The 26,867-nt window shown below is 42.2% G+C and overlaps 2 protein-coding genes across 5 annotated transcripts in view; one reads left to right on the plus strand and one right to left on the minus strand.

Moving 5' to 3' along the window:
* Positions 1–6,177, minus strand: part of LOC126334966 (beta-catenin-like protein 1) — a 99,341-nt gene extending 93,164 nt beyond the window's left edge. The window contains exon 1 of one of the 3 annotated variants that reach the window (XM_049997747.1): positions 6,095–6,177. In XM_049997747.1, the coding sequence (XP_049853704.1) occupies positions 6,095–6,124 (30 nt within the window). In that variant the 5' untranslated portion in view covers positions 6,125–6,177. Of the gene's footprint in view, positions 1–5,820; positions 5,842–6,083 lie in introns of those variants that run through there. The other 2 variants (XM_049997748.1, XM_049997749.1) reach the window with 2 other exon arrangements.
* A 126-nt stretch (positions 6,178–6,303) lies between these two features.
* Positions 6,304–26,867, plus strand: part of LOC126334969 (uncharacterized) — a 353,885-nt gene continuing 333,321 nt past the window's right edge. For both annotated transcript variants that reach the window (XM_049997755.1, XM_049997756.1), the window contains exons 1-2: positions 6,304–6,394; positions 6,481–6,537. The gene's annotated coding sequence lies outside the window, so the exon portion shown is untranslated. The remainder of the gene's footprint in view (positions 6,395–6,480; positions 6,538–26,867) is intronic.

Genomic DNA, 26,867 nt, shown 5'->3' on the forward strand with positions numbered 1-26,867 from the left:
AACGGGGATTACGATGCTTTCCCGCCACTGCAATGGGAACTCACCCTCAACCCAGATACAGTTGTAAAGGTCTAGGAGGCGCCGCTGGCAGTACACCGAGAGGCGTTTGAGCATCTGACGGGAGCTGTATCAGGGCAAGCAGCTAGGACACCTTGGAATTCCCACTCACTGAACAGAACATTGTACGATTCAGGGTGGCGCGTGTGAAAGGAAATGCTCTGATGCTCCAACTGCTCTTCCAGGGAGCGGAAGGCCAGCAGGTAATTCGCAGAAGCAGAACACTGAGCAAAATGCTCTACTAAACGGTTTGCAATGGTGTCGGATTTAGTACAGACTGCTCCATTCAGCGATAGCGCAGGAACACTGACAGGGGTCCGATAACCATAGAGTTGCCTAATCTTGGCCCAAACCTGCGATGGAGAGGTAGAGACATATCTTTCCCAGCACTCCTGTTTGTGTTGACGAATGATGCAGCAGGTCCACACATGGAGCCGTTTAAATTCAATGAGGTGTTCTAATGAGGGATGCTGCTTGTGACGCTGGAGTGCCCAGCTGCGATCTTTAATCACCACAGCGATCTCAGGCGACCACCAAGGCACAGTCCTCCGCCAAGGGGACCCAGAAGAACAGGGAATGGCAGATTCTGCGGCGGTAACGATGCTGGTGGTGACCGAGTGAACCACAGCATCACTGGCGTCATTGGAAAGAGGCGCAATAGCGGCAATGGAGGAGAACAAGTTCCAGTCAGCCTTATTCGTAGCCCATCTGCAGGGGCGCCCAGAAGAGTGACACTATGGGACTGACAGAAAGATCGGAAAGTGGTCACTACCGCACAAGTCGTCATGCACACTCCAATGGACAGACAGTAAGAGGCTAGGGCTGCAGATCGAAACGTCGACTGCTGAGTACGTGCCATGCGTCACATTGAAATGTGTGGAGGCACCATCATTTAAAAGGGAAAGGTCGAGCTGTGCCAATGCATGCTCAAGGGTGCTGCCTCGGCCTGTTGCCACTGATCCACTCCACACAGGGTTATGGGCGTTGAAGTCGCCCAGTAACAGAAAAGGTGGAGGCAATTGGGCTATCAGCACAGTCAGGACATGCCGCAGGACATCACCATCCAGTGGAAGATACAGACTGCAGATAGTAACAGCCTGAGGCGTCCACACCCGAACAGCAACAGCCTCTAAACGTGTTTGTAGAGGGACAGACTCGCAGTGAAGGGAGTGAAGGACGTAGATGCAGACGCCACCAGGTGGAAGATACAGACTGCAGACAGTAACGGCCTGAGGCATCCACACCCGAACAGCGATAGCCATGGAGGGCGGGGGTTTGCATTGCTGGAAACCAAGTTTCTTGAAGAGCAATGCAGAGGAAAGGCTGAGAAGTTGTCTGAGCTCAGCAAGATGTGGAAAAAACAGCTCCAGTTCCACTGGAGGATGACATTGTCTATGGCCGAGAAAGGTGTGAGGGGACCAAGGAGTCAAATTATGCCACTGGGTCACTTGCTGCCACCGATTGAGTACCTGTGCAAGTGGCATCCATTGCATCCGAGGGTTCGGCGAGATCTAGGTCCTCAGCAGACGCCAGAATCTCTACCCCATCCTAAGATGCTGAGCTTATAGGAAGTGGTGGGATGGGTGCCACCGCAATGTCTCGATTCCTGGGAGCCTTTTTCTTTCTCTGCTTTTTGCGCTGTGCCTTCGGTGGTTCTGGCCGGCAGGGCTTCACTGGGTCAGTCTCAGGGACAAACAAGGAATGTGAAGCCCTACGACCAGCGACCTATGGTTGCTTCAGCCAGTAACGGGTGTCCACTTTTCCACTGGTCAGAACATGGGAAGAGAGGGCCCCAAGGGACCCCATACTGGTGAGAGGAGCCGAAGAAGACTTACCCTTCTCCGGCTGGCAAGTGGGAACTGATGTCCCTGATGGTTGTGGGGGTGTTGCTCCTGAAGTAGATGGAGCAGGAGCGACAGGGAGTGAAGTGCCCCCATCATCAAGGGGGCAGGTGGATTCTGACAGATCAGAGAGCTAACTAACACGGCGAAATGGGAGACGGTAGAACCGTTGTCACAGCGATGGCATAGGTGGAGGTCATTGTCACAGGATGGAGTCTCTCATATTTCCGCTTAGCCCCAGTGTAGGTCAGGCAGTCCAGGGTCTTATATTTCATTATCTTCCATTCTTTCTGGAAAATCCTACAGTCCAGACAAGGGGAATGGTGTCCCCACAGTTAACACGGATGGGAGGCGGGGCACATGGAGTATTGGGATGCAAGGGACGTCCACAATCTCGACACGTGACACTGGAAAAACAGCGGGATGAAATATGCCCAAACTTCCAGCATTTAAAACACAACATTGGAGGAGGGATTTATGGCTTCAATCCCAGCAGTAAACCATCAGCTTCACCTTTTCAACCTCGAAGGCCAAGATGAAGGCACCGGCGGCTACCTGATTATCCCTCGGACCCCGATGGAAGCGCCGGACGAATTGAACACATTGTCATTCCAGGTTTGCCCATAGTTCATCTTCTAACTGCAGAAGAAGATCTCTGTGGACCATGTTTAAACTCTTATGGGACATGATGGCAACTGAAACATCCCTCAACTTGTAGCAAGCAAGCAACCCCCATGACTGAGCAGAGGATGCTGTTTTGATTAGAACCGACCCAGAGCACATTTTGGACAAGCCCTCCACCTCCCCGAACTTGTCCTCTAAATGCTCCACAAAAAACTGAGGCTTCGTCGACATAAGTGATTCACCATCAACTCGTGCACAGATGAGGTACTGGGGCCAATAAACCCCACTGCCTTCTTTAGCCATATGTTCCTCCAATGGAGTGGCCAGGGAGGGAAATGATCTCGGATCGTACTTCTTGCCATTGAGGTTAGACCTCGATTGCTTAGAGACTGCTGGTGGAGGCCCACAAGCGAGAGATGATGTACCACACTTCATTGCGGGTCATCCGCCCTGAGACCCGGAACACACTGCAGCCGATGTGGGCGGAAGCTCGGTGTAAGTCCAATTCCAGGACAATATCGAATGTGCCAGATTTTAGGGCAAGAAGGATTTATGATGCACCACGCAAGGCGTCCTTCCCCATATGGTATGCACTAACAGAAAATTTTGAAATGTAGTGGGGACTTAAAGGTGCAAGGCAACAGCAGAGCGACCCCTGTGTGGTCATGGGGCTACAACCAACAGGGTACATGGCGGCCCCACCACAACAGCCTGGCTACCGTGCTGGATATCAGGTGCAACCAAAGCAAACAAGTGCATTATCATCACCAGGGTATAAAGCAATACTGCACAGTTGATGGAAAAATATGCACCCAGGATGTTGCGAAGCAACATGAAATGTAACAAGTGCATAAAGTCAGTAGTAGGGAGGTGACTAGTTGGCTTTGTTTTATTGGGAGAATTTTAGGAGTGTGTACCTCCTCTACAAATAAGTCCACACACAGAACATTCGTGCAATCCATTCTTCAGGACTGCTCTAGTGTTTGTGATCCCCACCAGGATATATTAAATCAAGACATTGAAGAAATTCAGAGGTGTGCTGCTAGATTTGTTACCGGTAGGTTCGATCAGCATGCAAATAATATGGAGATTCTTCATCAACTCAAATGTGAATCCCTGGTGGGAAGCCAATGTTTTTGCAAAACACTACGGGGAAAATCTAGTAAACCATCATATGTGGTTAACTGCAGAATAACTCTACCTTAAATTTCATATGAGGACCACAAGGACACGATAAAAAATATTAAGGCTCATTAAAGGTTTTTCCTTCACACCACTTGCGAGTAGAACAAAAAGGGAATGACAAATAGTGGTCACTTGTGGAGTATATATGTAAATGTAAAAAGAATCCTCTCTTGTCCTGATACTGAACCAGATATTCCTGGCACATTCCTATGTGTAAGCTTTTCTACTCATTACACACGTGTTAGGGTACCAATTTAGTGCGCAGTTTCTGATAACACCATCTCCTTTAAAAACATATTCACATAAGAATTTATTTCAACATCAATAATGGACTCCTACACCATAGGACAAAAATCTACTGCACTACATTAGCCCCTCCAAAATTGGGTACACCACTTGAACATTTTACTAGATTTGAATTATGTTTCTCTAACATGGTTGACATTTGATGATAAATGCCAAATTCTGTTACATTTTATCTGGACAAAAATGGAATAATACGAAACAGAACTTGCTTGATGCCTCCATCACTGCTGGCACAAATGGTTGTTATAAATAGCACAGTTTTGTCTGGAAATTCATATGTTATGCACAGTGGAGTTAGCTCAGCAACACTGCTATCTTATGGTCAAATGACCCTTTACAGACTTTGCAGTCAGGTTCCTTACACCAAAGCATGAAAAACATGTCTAGAAAACGTTTGCTTCAAAACACATATTTTGAGATATAGGAGTATTACTCCACCTTTGAACTGCGAAACATCTCTTCTACTGCAAGTGCTGTGCTTTACACATTTTGGGGCCAGCCGCAGTGGCCGAGCGGTTCTAGGCGCTTCAGACTGGAACCGCCCTACTGCTACGGTCGCAGGTTCGAATCTTGGCTCGGGCATGGATGAGCATGATGTCCTTGTTAGTTAGCTTTAAGTAGTTCTAATTTCTAGGGGACTGATGACCTCAGCTGTTAAGTCCCATAGGGCTCAGAGTCATTTTTTTTAACACATTTTGGGAGGAAGAGTTATGGACCAAACAACGAATAAGAAGTCTAGTAAGCATGCGGGAGAACAACTATGAGCACTTTTTCATCTTCTCTACTATGAAACATGTCTCTTCTATTGAACAAGTGCCCACAGCTCTTAAAGTATTCATTTTAAAGCTCATGTTTAGTATTTTTTTTTTCTTGTTTTGGTGTAAGGAACCTGTCCTCAAAGTCTATATAAGGAATTTAGTTGCACCCTGTATAGCCCAAGATATATTTTTAATTCTTGTATAACACAAATTTCGTTGTGAATTACAAACTGCAGAATACATTAAGAAAAGTGGTACTCTATTATATTCAAATCTCTGGCAATAATTTTGATGCACATTATGAAGATGTAGGCCTATTGCATACAATCTGTGAAACATATAATGTAGGAGGGGGGGGGGGGGGGCATTTAGTAAGTCTTACCCTTATTTACAATGTGAATGTTGCCAGTGGAGGTGAAAAAACCAAATTACAAAATTTAGCTTATTCTGCTTGGTTTCACAACACCTGTTGAACTTTCAATTTTCCAATAAAGCAATGGATCAAGTAAAAAGGGCCAACTCGTCCATTTGTCAATTAATTTCTTAGAAGAACTAACTGGTGTATAGAATTAATAACATCAATATGTAATGTGAGAGATATGCATTTCTGCGCATGTTAAGTACGTTAATACAAATAGTCTAATTAAAAACTTTACACGCCTTTCTGTTAACAGTCCTTTCCGCAATTCGTAAGCACAAGCGAATATATTACAATGTTTTTAATGCTGTTATTTGTTAATGAAAATTTCTTTACTGGTTCTAAATTAATATAAGTAGTAACACCTGTAAAGTTGAACGCTTAGCAGTACGCACACTCACAAAAAATTGTATATAGTTTTCTTGTTTTCACTTCAATTCTACTCGTAACCTACAACGAATGTTGTAGAATAATGACAGGCAGACATTAACCAGTAAATTATATTGATGAGCAATTGAGTATCGTTAATCTAGAACTGATGTTTTAATAATATGAAGTACTAAAACTGTTGTACACAAATGAGGTTTATAGAAATTTGTTATTATCTTGCTTTAGTGAAACAAATTCTTACTCAATGTAACAAGATCAAACAAAGATTTAGGCTACTTCGGCTTTCGTTTTATACCAAACTTTTATTTTGTTGCTGCACAGGAACCACTCATTCGAGCCTATTACGCTAAGGAATGAATGTTTTCAACTAATGTTTACTCCTACAAAGTACACCAACTCTAACCTCCAACTTCGAATCGTCTGTGGGTAGAAGACAGTTAAATCACAACGCTAAAAACTATATGAAATTATCAAGCAAAAAAAGACGGAAACAAATATTATTACAGTAATATAACCTTGTATGATAGTAATTCTCCTATGTCCATCGCTGCAGCACTCTTCCCATACAACTTAGGTCTCGCTTGTTGCTATTGTTTTGTTTACTATTAGTTTCTGGCTTGATCGCTGTACAGCGCTGCGTGTTGAGGGCTTGAACAATAACCACAGAGTCGTCCTCACTCTCAACTTGGCAAGTGATGAGGAAGGGTTAAGGTGGAAGTGTTCGAATAGTAACTGTGAGTTACGCGATATAACAACAGTCTGCGAAGAAACTGTAGTTTGTTAATCCTCCACCCAGACGCGGCAAATTCCAACAGGTAACATCCAAAATCATGCGTTTTTTTAATCACTTTGCAATTAACCAGCTATTATAAATTACATTAACAGCTTGTTTTGCCGGCAGCTGCGCGTTCACGCTTTGTCAAGTTTGTACAGAAGAATGTGGGAGATTTCATCAATGGTAAGAACACTTTAGTAATGTGACTGTACGCTTGCCCCTATTATATGCGTTGTATTACCATATATGAGCATGACATAACGAAGTTTTGTTAAATTCAAAAGATCATGCTTTTAAGCCCGTAATTAGCTCCATTCAATTTGCGATACTGTTCTTACCTCATTTAAGATTTGTCACAAAATAACCCTTCGTGTACTGCAACAAAATTTCATATTCATTATCCAACACCAATTAGTAAACTAGGAGAGCAGTTATTAATTACATGCATTGCAACAAAGTATGTAAGTTCTTTATTTGGGCATAATGAATAGGGACACCTTAATTATCGCTGTACTGTAATAACTGGTCAATTAAATTGCGAACTTAACGCGCACAATCAGAAACAATACATACAGCATGTCAATAAAAAGCTGCACTCGTAATAAAAGGTTTGCTAAGAATTCGGTAACGTAAGTTATTAGTATTGTGCATTGTTCAGGTTTACTTTGACATACGAATCACCGGAAAAAAAAATTTACGCTTGTTAGTTGTGATGCATTGTTGGACTCGCCAAAAACACATTTTGGCTAGGTTTAGCTCTGTTGGGTAGCTTTATTATCGTATTGTTTTTAAGCAGTTTTTTCTGAACTATAAGAAAGATTTAGATTTTCCAATATCTTCTGATAATATTTTTTTTACGAGTATTTAAAGTAAATGAGACTTAGAAAGAATTCTGCAAAGGCCTTGCCAGTTCTATGAAGCCCAGTGGATATTGCCACTCGAGCGGCAACAATGTTGCAAGGATATTTACCACACGAGGGCTAATAATCTTGCATTGTTATAGTTGACAAAGCCAACATTTTTGCATAAAAATAAGTTTTGCCCCTATTTCATGAATTGTGATACCAAGTACATGTCTGCATATTATACATATTAAGTTTTTGAACTTTGCCCCCCCCCCCAAAAAAAAAAATAAATAAATAAATAAACGCTGAATATGCTCTGCATATTTGCTGTGAAAGTTGCATCTTTGTATATATGAATCCAATGATGTTACGTGTGGAAGTTTGGGGATCAAGTAGCTTGAACTTCGGTGTTTCACATAAATTTCATATTGTTCTAGCATCGTGGGATTTTTACAGCCCCCATATCGTGCTAGTGATCGCACGCTGCAGCCAGTGTATTCAATTTTTACGATTCGAGACTGCAATATCCATATTTTTCTCAGAAGAGTGCATGATCCACATCCTGCTCTGGTTCTGTGACCGAAAGTGCGTCTCATCCCTATATATTATTTCCCTTAAGCTTATCAGTCGCAATTACTGAGGTGAAAAGATTTCCGTCTGGTATCACTATACTCAAGCAGTAATAGCAAATCTCTTGCCTCAGGTCAGTGTCAGCAGGTAGATACTTTGGATCCGTAAATTCTTGACCAGTGTAAGGGGGAAATTCAAATGCCCTGCCATCCTGGTTCTGATCGGTAGACATCAAGAACAGTATCTAAATTCGTGCCGTTGCCGTTTACGGGATTTCTGTTAAAACTGGCCGAGAAACAAAGTAAAAATCACTTTTCACAGTTTTATAATTATCGCTTTAAAACGATTTTTTCCAGAATTACATCTTATACAGCTCCTATGTAATTTCAATATTTCTGAATCGTTAAATATAATGAACCTGCACCTTGGCCTATGACGCGCACAGAATGGAAATGTCCATTGACGCATTCTGAGATTGATTTTTTAATTTACATCGGTTATTAATTTTATATCTGTTAATTTATGACATTTAGCTTGACCTGTGTGCATCAAAAAGCGAACTGAATTATCCATAACAATACGTGAAAAGTGACTTCTATTCGGCTGAGCAAGGTAGTGCACTCAACGACTACCAGTTGGTTGCTGGTAAGGAGTGAGTATCAGATCCCCATTTGGGTCAAGTTTTATGTAGTTTCCCTAAATAGGATTCTGCCTCCTGCTTGCTTCAGAAAGGTTGCTACCTACGTTCTGCCTCGTTTACACACAGGTGACAAAAGTCATGGGATGCCTGCTAATATCGCGTCGTACCACCTCTTCCCAGCATAGTGCAACTACTTCGTTGAAAGTCGTCTCCAGAAATAATGAGCTATGCTGCCTCTATAGACGTTCATAAATGCGAAGGTGTTGCCGGTGCAGGATTTTGTGTACGAACTGACTTTTGTGTCCCAAAAATGTTCCATTGGGTTCATGTCTGGCGATCTGGGTGGTCAAATCATTCGCTCGATTTGTCCATAATGTTCTTCAGACCAATCGCGAACAGTTGTGGCCCTGTGACATGGCGCGTTGTAATCTATAGAAGTTGCATTGTTGTTTGGGAAGATGAAGTCCATTAAAATGGTCTCCAAGTAGTCCAGCACAACCATTTCCAGTCAATGATCGGTTCAGATGGACTCAGTCTATTCCATGTAAACACAGTCCACACCATTATGGAGTCACCACCAGCTTGCACAGTGCTTGTTGACAACTTGGGTCTGTGGCTTCGTGTGGTCTGCGCCACGCTCGAACCCTGTCATTAGCTCTTGTCAACTGAAATCGGTAATCGCCTGACCAGGCCACGGTTTTCGTCGACGGTCCAATCGTTGCTATTACTAGCTCAGGAGAGACGGTGCAAACGATGTCGTGCTGTCAGCCCATTAACGCTGGATTTCACCCCACTGTCCTAGCGGATACCTTCATCGTACGTCGCAAATTGATTTCCGAGGTTATTTCACTTAGTGTTGCTTGTCTGTTAGCACTGACAACTCTACGCAAACGCCGCTGCTCTCGTTCATTAAAGGCCGCGTTATCCGTGGTGACAGGTAATGCCTGTAATATGGTATTTGCGGCACACTGTTGACACTGTAGATCTCGGAATATTGAATTGCCTAACGATTTCCGAAATGGAGTGACCTTTGCGTGTAGCTCAGACTACCATTCTGCGTCATCTGTTAATTCCCGTGGTGCGGCCATAATCACGTCTGGAACCTTTTCACGTGAATCACCTCAGTACAAACGACTACTCTACCAATGCACTGCTGTTTTCTACTTTTTTACGCAATAAAAAATGGCTCTAGGCACTATGGGACGTAACATCTGAGGTCATCAGTCCCCTAGACTTAGAACTACTTAAACCTAACTAACCTGAGGACACCACACACATCCATGTCCCAGGCAGGATTCGAACCTGCAACCGTAGCAGCAGCGCGGTTCCGGACTGAAGCGCCTAGAACTGCTCGGTCACAGCGGCCGGCTGTTACGCAATACTACCGCTCTGTATATATGCATATCGCTATCCCATGGCTTTCGTCACCTCAGTGTGTATTTCACAATTTGAATTTGGGTTTTGTATTAGATGCCATCAACAGAGCAGTAAGCCATATACCTACTTTTTTTTATTTTAATGCGAAAAGAACACTACGTTTCTTTTAAAACTAGTTCCCACGTATAGCTAGCATTGAAATGTTTCAGACCATAATGAAAAATAATGCTGACCGATGTAGCCGAGCGGTTCTAGGCGCTTCAGTCTGGAACAGCGCGACCGCTACGGCCGCAGGTTCGAATCCTGCCTCAGGCATAGATGTGTGTGATGTCCTTAGGTTAGTTAGGGTTAAGTAGTTCTCAGTTCTAGGGAACTGCTGACCTCAGATGTTAAGTCCCATAGTGTTCAGAGCCATTTGAACCATTTTTGAAAAAATATTTTTTTTTCTAGCACCTTTCGTTTTCACAAATAAGGAAAGAAACCGGCAGAATTGTTGAGATAGTCTTAACTGTTGTCTACCGATACTACGGGGCACATTTCTACGTTATCATCTGACAGTCTGCGTGACGAAAACTCATACGTACCTACTGTATTTATGTTAATAAGCGAGCTGTTATCTAATTCGTTTGTAATTGGATACAAAATACTTTCACAACCCCGCTGAGCAGTAGTCATTTGGATATTACGAATAACTTTCTGCAAAATCAGCTTCCCCTACGCTTTGCGTGTTCTATCTGTGCTTCGATGCATCATATTTGATATGTGTACTTTGTTTTAACGGGAGTGGCGATGTGCAATAATGACGTGATCACTCATTTGCCATATGGGTGACGAAGCCAATAAAACTCTATAGATGCAATTTCTGATGGTTTAAAGTGAAAATAAGCCATGCGATTGCCTGGTTGTTCCTCGAACTTCTTCGAAGTCTTTGAGAAAATCTTTAAGTCGTGTGCATGATTTGTTCTGTTAAATTGTGACTAGGCCATTCGTGCAGGTGAAATTTAATTGCCACAGACTCGATTGTTAGTTTTGTTTTCGAAATGGACGCTCCATTTATGTTCCAGGTCTGCCTTAGCAAACGTGTAAAACTAGTTTCCCATAAAAATGTAGTTGCCGACACTTAAAATAAGAATAATTTATAAAATGGGTAGCTCACGACGAAATGTGTTTTTCCCCCCTGAAGTTTAGGATGCTTTAATCATAAATTCAGCACACTTGTCGCGCACGCACGCACCCTTTTTATCCACGTGTGACGCAGTACTTTCTTGTCTTATTTAGCTAGAATTTGCCTGTTTCAAACCAAAACTGTAATTTTGTACAAGATTTTTGTGTTGATAATAGAACATAATGATGTTTGTCAACCATTTCCCACCTCTTTCAGCTTAAGGAAGCTGCATACTACTGAGGAAATTGTGTTATAGTACTGTTGTGTGATTGGACGCTGCTGCTTGTCCCCACCTGTGACCGGCGTGTTAATTGCGCCCTATTGTTCTCCCCCGTACGTGCTGTGATGTCATACGCATGGAACGGAAAGCAGCGTGATAGCCTGTCAGTCATTTGCTCCCAGTGTCATATATGCCAGGTTATCGATTACTAGCACTTCGATGAGGGGATCACCGGTGTACAAAGGTGACATCTGTGTCATTAGTTAGCAGAACCGTCATTGCAAGCCGTTTGCCGTCTATGTAAGGTCATCCCAGCTTTTTGAAATTACCTAATTCTTGTCCGGGTTTTCCATTCATTGTAGGCTTGTTGTCAAGCGACGTACTAAATGATTCATAACTATTGAACTACATACGTTTCGGCTGAACAGAAACACGGTTGTGTTTAGAGGCTTTCCCAAAATTGTCAGTATCCAGAAGGGTGACTAGCGCAAATGTATACGTCCATGTAAACACGATGGAATGAATAAGATCATCACGTCGTTGACGTTCTCTTAGGCGTTTTCGTTTTTCTCGTTTGCCAATAACTATACAAGCATGAATAAGACTTACATAGTATCATTGTTAAGACTTACATAGTATCATTGTTATTACTTATTCCACTATATTTTTTAATTATTTCACTGCACATTTTGACAAGAGTAGAGGAAACGGTCCATTGCTTATTCAAAGCAACCATCCTGGTATTCGCCTAAATTCATTTAGGTGAACTATGGAAAATAAATGACGGAAGTGAAAGGTTCAGGAGTGGAATTAAAATTCTCACTGAACTCGAGTCTTTCCCTCTACCATCTTTCTTCCGGTCCACTCACGTACACCTTCATGGTCCACACGTCAGCCACAGCTTCGTCTGGATCTATCGCAAGGCCCAAAAGACTCAGTTCCTCCCGAGGCCGTGCGCCGCAATTTTCCTCTATTCTCGGCGAGTTCTAGGGCTCAGAAATACTCAACACTGATGGCTTTTTCACTGCAGAGTTGGTAGCCATCTCTCGCCCTTGAACATATTCCTGTACAGATGAGTCCCTCCTCATCTGTAGTGACTCCTTAAGCAGCCTAAAATCTCTCATCCAGTGCTGCCCTCGGAAACCGTGGACGTTCAGTGGACTTCATCTCGGCCTCAGGACATATCGGAATCCTTTGAAATGAACTTGCAGACAGGCTACCGGTAAACCGACTCAGGAGATCAGCACAATGATCTCCGATCGGCCTTAAGCCGTAAAGGATTCGACATATGGAATACCGAATGGCACATCTGAAGTACGTCAAATAAATTGCTTGCTATAAAGGAGACCACGAATGTGTGGTCATCCATGCGAGCCACTCTCACGGACTCAGCATCGGTCGTACCTGGCTGATTCACGGTCACCTTCTCCATCGCGAGGCACCACCCAATATCGCTGCGGCTCTCCATTGACAGCAGTCCACATCTTTGTGGACTGTCCCAATCTAGCGGCACTGAGGCGGTCTTTTAATCTTCTTGATGTACTACCTACGGTGTTAGGTGACAATGCCCCAACGGCTGATCTGGTTTTAAGTTTTGTTAGAGGAGTTTTTAGCACTCAATCTAAGGGTGGGCATGTGGCCTTTTGTCCCGGGGCTTCATTCTGCCTCCATTTTAACTCTCCTCGCTCCCTCTGCTGCTGTCTGCTCAACTTCGCGCTTGTCTTTTCACCATCTGTGTTTCACGTGCCTTGGGTTTTTAGGCTGGAGATTTTAGTGTGTTGCAGGTTAGCTGGCGCATCCTTTTTTTACTCTTGTGATCAACTAGTCCAGGCCACCTGCTATATAGTTTTAACACATTCTACCCAACGGGAGACCCTAGTCACACAACATTTATTATTTAACACATTCTACCGCTTTTTTCTTTAGTTAGTGTTTTCACTTTTGGCTTGCTTCTTTCATTTTCTTCTTCAGTGTGGTTGCACAGTGCGTTTTACATATTTTGTTCCTTTCCTGAATTTCAGGCGATAAGATTCTTTTGGGGTATGGTTTTAATTCGAGAAGTGTGCGAAAATAAAAAATGGACTGATAACCACAGTTTAGTCTCTTTAATCTACAAACCAGCAAATCAACCAATTGTTTTGGCCCATAATATGAACAGCAAAGAGCTTGCAGTAGAAGAAATTTGTTTCACAGTATCGAAGATGGAAAAAGTGCTCTTAGCTCTTAACGTACGCATTTTTGCTTCTAGTGTCGTATACTTTCAGACGTATGTATTTATACCATTAATTATGCTACACCCTTTATCAGCATTTTCGTGAAAAATTCTGACGTGAAAGAAACATCCAATGTCAAATAATACAGTGTATACTGCTGCGCGATGTTGGAACGCGGTAAGGGGGGTGTTGATCTAAAATTACTACATAACAGGAGACTGCCGTAATAATTTCAGTAATTTATATCTTCAATGTTTTTATACGTATCTTTGATCACAGAAAAGCGAAGTTACTGTCAACCTCTTATAGGGAATTTCATTTCGGGAGCTTTCTTCCTGGCGAATTACAGGATCAAGATAACGAAGTGATTGACAACTGTTTGTTGTCATATCGTTTCGCTATTTAAGGAGAAAGTGGCGGTTACCACGATGAGTTGATGAAGTTTGTTCATGGAATCGTAAACTGTCGCGATCCTTTATGTTATAAAGTTTGAAATACTTGTTCCGGAAAAAAACCACAGACTGTTGCATCTATCACTTTCTATATCAGTAGGAAACAGTAGCAGCTTGGGACTCACGGGTGGCTGCGAAGCATTTTCGGGTGACTCAGCAGTTAATACTATTGTTGATGTCTTCAACCCTGAGACTGGTTTGATGCAGCTCTCCTGCGTGGTGCATTCATCTCTTGGTCTCCCTCTACGATTTTTACCCTCCACTCTGCCCTACAGTACTAAATTTGTGATCCATTGATGCCTCAGAATATGTCCTACCAACCGGTCCCTTCTTCTTGTCAAGTTTTGGCACAAACTCCTCCCCAATCCTCTTCAACACCACCTCATTACTTATGTGATCTACCTATCTAATCTTCAGCATTCTTCTGTAGCACCACATGTCGAAAGCTTCTATTCTCTTCTTGTCCAAACTATTCATCGTCCATGTTTCACTTCCGTACATGGCTACACTCCATACAAATACTTTCAGAAATGACTTCCTGACACTTAAATCCATACTCGCTGTTAACAAATTTCTCTTCTTCAGAAACGCTTTCCTTGCCATTGCCAGTCTACATTTTATATCCTCTCTACTTCGACCATCATCAGTTATTTTGCTCCCCAAAAAGCAAAACTCCTTTACTACTTTAAGGGTCTCATTTCCTAATCTAACTCCCTCGGCATCACCCGACTTAATTCGACTACATTCCATTATCCTCATTTTGCTTTTGTTGATGTTCATCTTATACCCTCCTTTCAAGACACTGTGCATTCCGTTCAACTGCTTTTCCAAGTCCTTTGCTGTCTCTGACAGACTTAATACTATTGCCCACGAAATTCAAAGTTGCGGATGGAACACACTACACAGTATTACAAGGTTAACACAGAAAGTTTCGAAACGCCTGATGTTTTAAGCACTGCCGCATTCATTCAGACCACATAGTGAAGGCATTTTGTGGGAAGTCCTTTAAGCACTCATCATACGTACAGAACGCTGCTTGTGGAACCTCATATCGACGGCCGCGGACGGTTTTTATCGCTGTGGATGGCAAGGAATTGCTCAGAGCTAGACAGGAAAGGGTTGATCAGGATGTGCTTGGATACAACTGTGAGGTAGCGCGTTATCATGATTGAGCAAGGTACCATGCAGACTTGATTAGATCATTTATCCCTAATTTAACTGAATAATACGAGCAGGCAGACACCCGGTTCTCTTTCCTCAATTCTCGCTTTCCAGATCTCGGATGTGTTAGTTTCCGTTGACCAAAATGGAACCAGAGGTATATATTGGCTCTCGAACTTTTATTCGTTCCCATTTCGTGCCTGCTACCGGTTACTGTAATAACAGAGCAGTGTGATTTATTTGGTGTTATAAAGATAGAACATCGAATTCAGTGATTTTTAAGACATAGTTTTGCAACAAGTACTACATGGAATTACTCTACGAAATGTTAACAATCAAAATTGATTACGAAAACGCAAGAATAAAATATTTTGAAAAAAAGTTGATATGAAAATAATAAAGTTGCTTAAGGGGGGTAGGGTGTCAAACGGGCCGACTTGGAGCAGGAGAGGCACCACAGGACATTTTATTTTCTGCTGTCTATACTTTTACAAATAAATTCACAAAACTTTGTCAGCATGACCAGGAAGGATTCGGGATTCACACTCATAGCAGTGGAAGTTCAAAAAACATAAGAAAATAATTTTTTTTACAGGTGAAATTTCATCATTTTTCGCTTACTATTGGCTGCATTTGTTGCTATGGGTACATTTTTCTTCACAAGTAAGAGAGATTCTTTGATCAATTTTGCACAGCATACAAACCATACTTACAGGTGTACGAAACTCAAGAATTTTCCAAATCTATTAAAAACTGTGGTAACAATTGAGATAATTAACTACAAAATTTGATTTTTTCTAAACATAAAGTTTAAAACGTAACAGCTCATTCATTTTTTCATAAATTAAATAGACTCTAGAGTTTCAGACACCTGTAAGTATGGTTTGTATGCTGTGCAAAATTCATCGAACAGTCTCTCTTACTTAATGAAGAAAAGTGTACCTATAGCAACAAATGCAGCCAATAGTAAGTGAAAAAATGATGAAATTTCACATGTAAAAAACCTTATTTTATGTTTTTGAACTTCCGCTGCTACGAGTGTGAATCCTGAATCCTTCCTGGTCATGCTGCCAAAGTTCTTTTAATTTACTTGTAAAAGTATAGACAGTGGAAATTAAAAGTCCTGTGTTGCCTCTCCTGCTCCAAGTCGGCCCGTTTGACGTCCTACCCCCCTTAAGGACTAATGGTATGAGAAGCGGCAACGATCTCTATGGGTGTCCTCAAATACTTCTAAATGCCACCAGAGAACGTCACGGTGCTTGGTTGCTCCTTCATAACTGGCATCCGTAGGTTTGGAGTAGCGAAGGTCGCAAGCATCTGTGTGTGTGTGTGTGTGGGGGGGGGGGGGAATATGTGCCGCAACTAAGTAGGATCAGAATTAGTGTTACCAACGTCAATTTTAGTTTTAGTTTGTTTTTGTGTGTTAAAACACATACAATGTCTAATTTTACTGTGAGATTGATCTGAAAGCCCGTATGCATGTTTCCACATTCCTCTGGAGGCTTGGAGCAACATCTGTACTACACGTCACGCATAGCACCTAGTATGTGTAGTATGTGACAAAAATACTGAGTCCTGCCCCGACATACTTCTGCTGGTGGGTGGCTGGCCGATTGACAATATATACTACTTCAACACTTTGAAAATTTGTAGATAGGAACGAAACCCTCTAAAAGTTCCATAACGAACTGAAATGCAAGACATTGTTCAACCCTGTTATGTTCTCAGTCGATCACCTTCCTAAACTCAAATACATTAACTATCATTTATACAGTCCCAATATCCAGGATTATGACAAACGAACATTTGAAGCAAAAAACTTAGTGTGGACACATGCCCTATTCCAAATGAATTCCTAGATACTGCATCTTTAATGTACATTGTTAATTTTCTGTATTATTCAATACACTGGCAGGTTTATGCTTCTACAACAGTTAGTAAACATTACAACGTGCGTTTTAAAAGTATCAATTGAAAAATACACATTTTTAACACGTTCACCTATTATCATTATCGTACACGTCACGTAACAGCTGTCGTACAGTTCATAATAGGTGTTCGAATATCCTATCGTGAGCTTCGGTGCCTTTGCACGTTCCTTAAGGATGGGAGAGCGTTCACGATGCAAGGAAGCAGTTCATTTCGCTTGTTCCCTTTCGTCTATGCACCACAGACTTCTTCCGAGCCCATAAACAAAAGTCTAATGATGTAAAGTATGGCGGCCTTGGTGACCAGTGAATTGTACTGGGGAGAAATCTCACACGGCTCAATTTTGGTTCCACACCTATTCCTTATAATGTACTGCGTTACATCCAGAGTGGGGCATATGTCCATATGAAGTTTTTTGTTTCAAATGAGCGTTCCTATCATATTCCTGAATATAGAGCGTTCATCCCGGGACACATTGTGTAGGGTGGTTGGCGAAGCCAAAAACTGCCGAAAAGGGCGCAAGTAAATTACAGATACGCAATTATATCTTAAAACAAAAGAAACAGTACGTTGTAGTCGTTGAAGTTCTAGGATGAGAGCATTTAATTCGTCTTGGTTCTTGAGAACAGAGTTCTTGATTCTTCGAAGTTCTCGTTTTTACCGTATCTAATTTAATGTAACTTTCATTTATCCAAAACTACTGTAATAATGGTGGTACTTGTTGTGGTTGGCAGGAGAGCCAACACCGTGTTACTAGAGGAGGCCGAAAGGCACGCGTTTTAGCTCACTCAGGTTGGCGTGAGGTCTGGAACAGGACAAGGAAATTAGACTTTAGAAAAGCGGACGTAGCCTGTGGAATACTTAACTTTAATCCATTAAGGATGAACGTCGGTCTTGATGGTACATGATTTACAACATCAATAGTAACTGATAATGGCGGCTTGCTATGTCGTATCAAATGACGTAAGTGAAGGATATGCTAAACTATCGTCTCGTCAAATGAGAGCGTAGGAGTCAGTGAACCATCGCTAGCAAAGTCGGCTGTACAACTGGGGCGAGTTCTAGGAAGTCTCTCTAGACCTGCCGTGTGGCGGCGCTCGGTCTGCAATCACTGATAGTGGCGACACGCGGGTCCGACGTATACTAACGGACCGCGGCCGATTTAAAGGCTACCACCTAGCAAGTGTTGTCTGGAGGTGACACCACGCTACTTACCGCGAAGAATGCAGACACCATTTTTTTCATCACTTCATAGTCCATTCACATTGCTGGGTGAACTACTACTGGGAAGGTCCAAACGGGAAGGTAGATTTGAAGCTGAGTGTCTCGTCGACGACGATATAATTAGAGATGGAAACTGCCGAACACGACACACAATTTTAATGACTTTAATCGTATGGCAATTGTAATCCTACTACCACGTATCATTTGCGCATGAAAAAATTGCAAAATTTGAAGGAAGTCAGGCACCAACCACTTATTGATAGCCGGTAGTATTATCGTTTAAATTGCAGCGGCGATACTGTGCTGTAAATCGTTGACATATTTGTCACTGCGTTACAAAAATAAAATTTACAGAGAAGACATTTCTCGTAAGCATGGTATTCTCACACACCGAAGCTGCATATTTGACATCAGCTTTAAATGATTGCCCCCGGCTGTGGAACTCATCACGTATGACCTGTTTTTACGAATGGGATACCCAATGCACTGTGTTGAAAAGGTGTCAGTAATTGGCCATATTTGAGAAAAGCTCTATTGGTACAATGCGGTATCTGTCTTCTCCATTCTGGGCTTTGGAGTTAATTATAACGCAGTCTTGTAAAACGGAAATTGGGTCATTTGACGATGCAGTTAAGTTTAAAGTAGGAGAGGAAACTGAACAACATATAACGCAAATTAAGCAAAGCGTGTATCCTTTCCGGGGGGGATTAACTGTAACCGGGAATCCGAGAGTGGAAAATCCGTATCCCTAACCCTGACTGGTTGTTGTGGTAAGTGATGGTCATTAGAGGTTTGGCACTAGCTCAACAGGACACGGATGTATTGTAAATCAACCAACCTCTCCTTGACAGCATCATACAGACTTGTTTATTAGAAGACTGTGGCACAATCGAAATAATACTATTCAAAAGTAATTTGGTTGTTTATTATTCAAAATTGTGATTGAGATATTTGCTTGTTAGGAAACCTTAGGCTCTACGACGCGACATTATTGAAGATCGATACGTTGGATTTCTAGAATGCAAGATTTCGTCTGAAGGAATTGAAGAAAAACAGGGATACACCAATAAGAATGGTTGGACGGGATTTAAATGTTGCGGTCCCGTGCTGGACTCGAAGGTCTTCACGGTATCTCGGCGATATCTTGGTACACCGCTCAAATTCGAATTTTGCTACCGTGAGAGTAGTGCCACCGTCGTATATCTCGCCAACGGAAGTGGCCCATGATGATCTGTTGTCCTGTAAATCAGCTGCGCGAACAGGACACAAAAAAAATAATTTTGCCGGATACCGCGTTCAGTCAGCGGAAGACCTGCGCACCTACTAGTTTTAATTTTTGTTTCAGGGAGAACAGGGAAAGTAGTTCCCAGCTTTCGCAGATAACGTTTCAGCTGTGACAGATTTTCTGTTGTCACCTAAGCAGAATTTAATTCTATAATGTATCCCCGTTCATGTTCGACGAGTTCTTGCAGCATGCGAAACGATTGGCGTGGGTTAGCTAACAAACAACACACCGGAGTGGGAGGTGTGACTCACAGAGCGAGCCCATACGTTACGAAATCAGTCCTGTGCCTGCCCCTGTTCAGTGCCGCTCATGTTACCAATTCGGATGTGGCTTCATATTATCAAAGAAATGGGTCGTTAGATGAAGTCTTGCGCACATGTTCTTTCATAATACACGTTTATATTGGCATCATTAGTGGGGAACGTCGCCGAAGATCCCTGTACTAATAGCGAGATTTACTCGCCGGATGTTCTCTCGCAGTGTTAATACTTCAACCTAAAGATTACCCGAACCAAAAGATTAACCACTTTCATCTCGCTTTCACTTACGTATTCCGTTGATCATTCTGTGCACTTAAGGTGGCATACCCATAAAACTAATGCTTGAATTTTCGTTGACCTCTTCTGACATTAAAATTTTGTATCTTATTCAGTTTAAAATATGAAACTCTATTTCAATTCGCCAGAAATATTCATTTAAGTGCATACCTTGCTTGCGAGTAAAAGATTTATTCTCGCAACGACTCATCGCCTGTCACGTAGAAGCATCCGAAACAGCCGCAGATTTTCTGGTCTTAGATGTAACAAGTGTCATTGAAGATAACATGAAATGCTACACTTATTACTAGCGTGTGCCCTTGAATATATTGTCATATGTGAACTTAATAATTTTTTTAAATTATTTTTACACACCCTCTATTTACACAGCTGTCTTGTTGTTTGGTGTGTTTATAAACTAAATAAATATTTGGTATGTTTGCTGGGAATTTTCGATACATCGCTCTTACCGTTCTTAATTACACATAGTCACCCATAATAACACAGACCTATCTTAGTTTCTATCATATCTGTCTTGTATGATGATGATCATAATATAGGCAATCATATTACGCTTGTGGTAAGTTTTGTAGGAGCCATTATTAATGATATATAGTTAATTGAGACTATAAGTTAACACTGTGAATGCAAATACCAAGATAAAGAGTAAGACTCCAGGCGATTTCGCCTGCCTGACAGACATACACCTAACTTGCAGTCGATTAGCTGATGCGAAGGATGATATTTGCAAAATGAAGAGGTTCAAACTGTGTTTTTGAGGAGGTTCTTATTAATCGTACTACATGACGTCGAGCAATTTTAAATTCTGAACATCATGTTTTCTTGGGAATGAAGGTCGAATCCATGCGGAGTATCTTCCCATATTACAGGTTCGCCACTAATCGAATGCCCTTTCTTTTCTGCAAAGCTTTGAAGTATGATCAGGAGAAACCTACAATCATAGGTGACCTCTGGGGTGGCAAGAGGAGCACTTGCCCTCTGGAGAGTCGGCGCAGAATACCGTGGCCGGTAGATGCTAAGTCGGCAGCGCACGCGTTGGGAGAGCGGTAATAGTGGGAGTTAAGCCTAGTTTACACGACGACACTAGGTTGCAGGCAATTGTGCTAGCGGCCACTGCGCATGCGCGCCGCTCGTTTACACAACTCACTGGTCAAATTAAACAGTTTCGGCGTGTTCCAACTTGGCGACACTAGTTGCATAAGTTTTGAGGTTATGTGTGGTCGTAGAATGTAGACAAACTGAATTATGAAGTGGGGAAAGGAGAATAATGTTCGCTGTTTGTATGCAGGGTGTTACAAAAAGGTACGGCCAAACTTTCAGGAAACATTCCTCACACACAAAGAAAGAAAATATGTTATGTAGACATGTGTCCGGAAACGCTTACTTTCCATGTTAGAGCTCATTTTATTACTTCTCTTCAAATCACATTAATCATAAAATGGAAACACACAGCACCAGAACGTACCAGCGTGACTTCAAACACTTTGGTACAGGAAATGTTCAAAATGTCCTCCGTTAGAGAGGATACATGCATCCACCCTCCGTCGCATGGAATCCCTGATGCGTTGATGCAGCCCTGGAGAATGGCGTATTGTATCACAGCCGTCCACAATACGAGCACGAAGAGTCTCTACATTTGGCACCGGGGTTGCGTAGACAAGGGCTTTCAAATGCCCCCATAAAGGAAAGTCAAGAGGGTTGAGGTCAGGAGGGTGTGGAGGCCATGGAATTGGTCCGCCTCTACCAATCCATCGGTCACCGAATCTGTTGTTGACAAGCTTCTCTTCTAGAAGAGAGGGAAAAGGTGAGAAAATTCACGGTCGAAAATATGGCGTCTGTGTAAGTTGGAACATTCCCAAACTCTACGGGATGCTAAAGAATCCACCATGCAGTCATGTAGTTTGGATTCTTCAACCCATTGTGCAAGGTTTTATAACAACTGGGGAGATAAAAGGCCTCCCGTCGGGCAGACCGTTCGCTGGGCGCATGTCTTTCGATTTGACGCCACTTCGGCGACTTGGCGCGTCGATGGGGATGAAATGATGATTAGGACAACACAACACCCCGTCCCTGAGCGGAGAAAATGTCCGACCCAGCCGGGAATCTAACCCGGGCCCTTAGGTTTGACATTCTATCGTGCTGACCACTCAGCTACCGGGGGCGGACACTGGGGAGGTGAGGACTATCTTGATTCAGGCGCAGTCTGTTAAACTAGCCAATTTGGGGTTGTTTAGGAAAATGTCCCAGAATCGTTTCGTCGAATACTGGCCCTGCGTTGAAGTTTCCTCAGGCAAAAAAGTTTTCAAACGACAATTCGTTCAGCTTTTACTATCCCAATCAACATATGAAAATAATACATCAGTTCATTAAAATTATCGCATGTTAAGTTTCGAAAGAACGGAAAAGTACTAAAGACGGTATCAGTTTGTTTCCTAATTCTGACTGTTATTAATCAGTCGTTTTTGTTGGTATCTAACTGTATTTCATTAATCGACAAAACTTTTGTTGTAATTCAGGTTTTTAATTTTCAGTTTTAACCCAGCATTATTGATACATAAAGGCGTTCGTGATTTTTCTGTTTACTGACTTGTATACCCCTGTTTTAATTACACAATGATGTAATTTCAGATAGTTAATTCAAAAATTTGGCATCCATATTCTTTTTAAGAATGTAAAAACAATGTACTTTGCATACACTAGTGAAATTGCTTACCTCTTTAGGTATCAAGGTATTCTACCTTAAAAAAATGTTGGATAGCTATATAAACGTTTGTGATGTAATAAGTTTTTTCTACTTCTTATGAAATTTAGTTGTTTGGACACAACGAATTCTGAAACTTATCGAATCACTTATATAAAAATGGCAATTTTAGAATTTCTATAGACGCCCATGCCTACAATGAAGTTATCCTCTCTGGGATCTTCACACAGCAGTTTCAAAGAGAGAGTGAAATCTTTGGTAATGTGACCGCAGAAAGTGAAAACCGAAGCAGCTATACGCGTCTGAGTAACAGCAACACACAGGAAAATGCAATGTGTACATAAATAGTGAATTGAAGTTGAATCTCGTTGTCGGGCCGTATAACTGTGTTGAGTCGCCTAGGCTTTTACCACCTTTCTTGAGGAGTAGGAGTTCCACGTGGAAATTCGGCATGGTACAACACGTTTATTGAATTGTTGGCGCATCTTGGAAAATTGCAATTAAAGCTTCATACAGCTAGTGCCCAGCGCCTGTGAAGATATCAGAACAGCTGTTAGTAGCGAATTCCAGTGTGATAAAATTGACTTCAATCTGTGCTAAGAAAGAAGCTGCACTCCCAATAAGAATCGGAAAAAAGGAACCTCCAAAAACTATGTTGACACACAGTATCCTGGATGTAACTAAGTGTTGCGAACGTCACTGTAATTTTATCCGTGTGTAGAGTAACTTAAGAATGCTATTGTACCCTTCTGTAAATTTGATATGTGGTGGGGTTTAGCCGCTCATGAAGGCGCACAGTTTCTGCAAAGGCGCCTGCTGCGTGCCAATCCATGTTTACTTAGTTAAATTCTCTACAGCATAAGACTGCCGGAAATTGCGGTCCTGGTGGCGGAAAAAAACGCTTTCTCTAAGCAACATTGTCCAGATCACGACAGTGTAGCAATACTGTTGAGGCGCTGCCTTACTTACACACCCAGGGTCAGTACTCAAATAAAACATAAATTCTCCAGAAACTACATATCTGCTCCAGGAAAGGTCAGTGTCTAACGTCTTAAGAGACGGATAGTTGAGGATAATGAAGCAACTTGGCCGAGTCATTTTCAAAAGAACCATCCTAGCCCTCGATTTAATTGACATATATAAACAACTGAAAACTAGAAACTGGCTTGGGATTTGGAATCCGCTGCCGAATACAACCATCGGAGTCCAGTGTGCTCTTAACATCGCTGCATTCAGAAGTGTGTAACAGCGGCGGGGGCCCGCTGCTAGTGATAACGGGTCCTGTGACACCAGACGTAACCCCAGCAAGCGCAAAAATTGCGGTACGTAACTTTGCTACTGAAGGTACCTGATTGCCCTAAAACGAAGAAGCTGGAGTCTTTCGCGTTTGTAATAAGATAAATCGGCACTTTTGATTGTCTGACATGGTCATCCGTAGCTCGGTCGCCATGTGTAAAAGCATAGAACACCCCCGGATGTCTAGTCTTGATTGCTTAGAGCTAGACGGTAGCCACAGTAGTCAGTATTCGCCTTATCAACAGCACTTCTTCAGAAGACGACTGCATGAAAGACTGCACGTAGCTATGCTAATAAGAAGACAATATGGCTGCTAAGTGTAGGAGCAAGCTGGCTCCTCTCTCTCTCTCTCTCTCTCTCTCTCTCTCTCTCTCTGTGTGTGTGTGTGTGTGTGTGTGTGTGTGTGTTTCTCGCCTCCCCTCCACCGCCACTACCCTTTCAGAAAGTCTTCTTATCGGCGATTTCACTCCTCCCGCTGAATAAATGCATCTTCCAGATTTCTCCATACATTACTTTTGGAGTTCGGCAAAGAACTTTTTGAGCCACCTACAATCCATTCGCCTGGCTACAAGAGCCACCAATAACTCTTTAGTTTTCATTGTAGCCATAATAATGCCTTCCTCTCTAGCTTTATTGTGTAATCCTGTTTTTTGTTTTCCTGTCTGCCCTAGTGATTCCCAACATGCATCTCCCCCATTGCTCGCTGAGCAACCCTCAGTTTTTTAATTTTGGCGCATTGGAATTCCCTGTCTTATCGACGTAAGTCAAAATTCGTTGTAGGCTTTGATTATTAACTTTTAGTATCAGAACCATTTGTTAAAATGGTTTTGAAAAATCCATGTAATTTTCACTTAAGTTTGTGGCAGAGGGTTCTTCGAACCACCTTTAGAGTATTTCTCTATCGTACCATTCTCTAACAGGGCGTGGGGAAAATGAACACTTAAATCTTTCCAAGCCTGCCATGAAACCTTCTAAGTTTTCCTAGCCATTGTTGACAGTTATGTGCACTACTGGAAACCGAACATTGACATAAAGGAAACAGATGATTTATGTATGTTCACTTTAAACACATGCTTTATTCATTTTCCCAGTTACCTTTATGGCTCCTGAGAATGGTTTCGCGAATTGTAATCTCTTTATCTGACTCCTCTTTAAATTCTGCATGTCTAGCTTTCCTGGCAGTATAATTAAAGCTGTAGCATTGTGCTGTATGTTCTGTAGCATACCAAAATAGGCTGTAGCAATTCCCTGGTTCTGAAAGGCTGTTTCTCTGAAAGTCAGATCCTCTGTCTCACAGAACGTGGTAATTCATAAACATTGATGCGTTTTATAAATTTGATCATACTTGGACCATTTTTAACTCAATGAAGTATGTATTTCGGAAGTTCACATCAGTTGAAGAATTAAGGCCGCTGTCTTATGTTTACAAATACAGCGAATTTGTTTGGCAAGGGTATATGGATTTACTGGTTTTACTTTGTGTATGAAAAATTTAACGACACTGCTTTGCTTCTTTCGATTGGTTTTATTTATGTTTCTTTGGTGGGAAACACGAATTTATTAAGATCGTTTTATGACTTGGGTGCCTATGCCTATACATTACCTTTCGGTTTCGTTTTGTTTGCGAATAAAAATACCTCACAGAGGTTTTACGTTACTTTTCACCATTGTAACATTTTAGAAGTGGTAATTCTGACAAGAAGTAGTGCAGGCAAGCGAGTTTTTATACACAGAATCTCACCTAGTCTTAACAGTTAATTATTCTGCTTTGGACAAATCCGAGTGACTTAAGTTGTGCCATGACTATAAACAAAGCACAAGGCCACACTCTGCTAATTGTAGGCGTGGGCCTTAGTGTCAATTGCTTTTCGCTCGGTCAGCTCTACATTGCTCCCCGTGTTAGTGAAGCAAACTAACTTTGTTCGTATCTCCAGTCATATTACAAGCGAGGAGCATTGGTTAGCACACCGGACTCTCATTCGGAACGATGACGGTTGAAACCCGTGTCCGGCCATCATTTTCCGTGATTTCCCCGAATCGCTCCATCCAAATGGCGAGATGGTTCCTTTGAAAGCGCGCGGCCGATTTCCTTCCCCATCCTTGACATAATCCATTTGTGCTCCTTCTCTAACGATTTCGATGTCAACGGGACGTTAAACCCTATCTTCCTTCCTTTCTTCCGTCTAATCAGACTACTTCAGCATTGTATACAAAGAAGCTTCATAAGTCAAAAATAAATTTCTTGCTTACGAAGTCTGGATCACGGCTTTAAATAAAGACCCGGGCAGTGCCATGTTTCTCAGCTAGTGCCTAATAAAACACCATTTACGTTAATTTCTTTAGGATGTTGTGTTGTCATTTTCCACAAATGTTGATAATGGAGGAGTAGCCTTTTTTCACACTAGCGTTTGTTATTATTTCGTAAAATGATTGGATTACATCGAAAAGTTATACTTACTAACGTAAACATAATACACTAACTGCAGTGTTCCCTCGTCGTACGCTGGAGACCGTGATTCTTCATTGCCTCATCCTGCAGAGTGCGCACAGCAATCTCGCCCTCCTCTCCCACCCAATCAGTGACGACAGGGTCACGTCATTGGTAAGTGACAGCGCTCACGTTGGACGGCATTCACAGCGAAATGATTTAGTTTTGCCTGCAACGAGAAAGGGAGACGTACACCGAAGGGGTCACCAGTTTTGTTTATGTATCACGGTTGTAGCACATATTTAGCTGTAACAAATGCTACTCCAGTACGAACCAAGCTAAAGCGTTTGAGGACTCGAGGTTCAGTGTTGTACGAGCCTGTTGAATACCACACTAGAGCGGCAGCCATGGAGCATCTGTTACTGCAGTCAGCTAATGCGGGCAGACGTT

This window comes from Schistocerca gregaria, chromosome 2 (genome assembly GCF_023897955.1).
Source record: "Schistocerca gregaria isolate iqSchGreg1 chromosome 2, iqSchGreg1.2, whole genome shotgun sequence".
Lineage (NCBI taxonomy): Eukaryota > Metazoa > Arthropoda > Insecta > Orthoptera > Acrididae > Schistocerca > Schistocerca gregaria.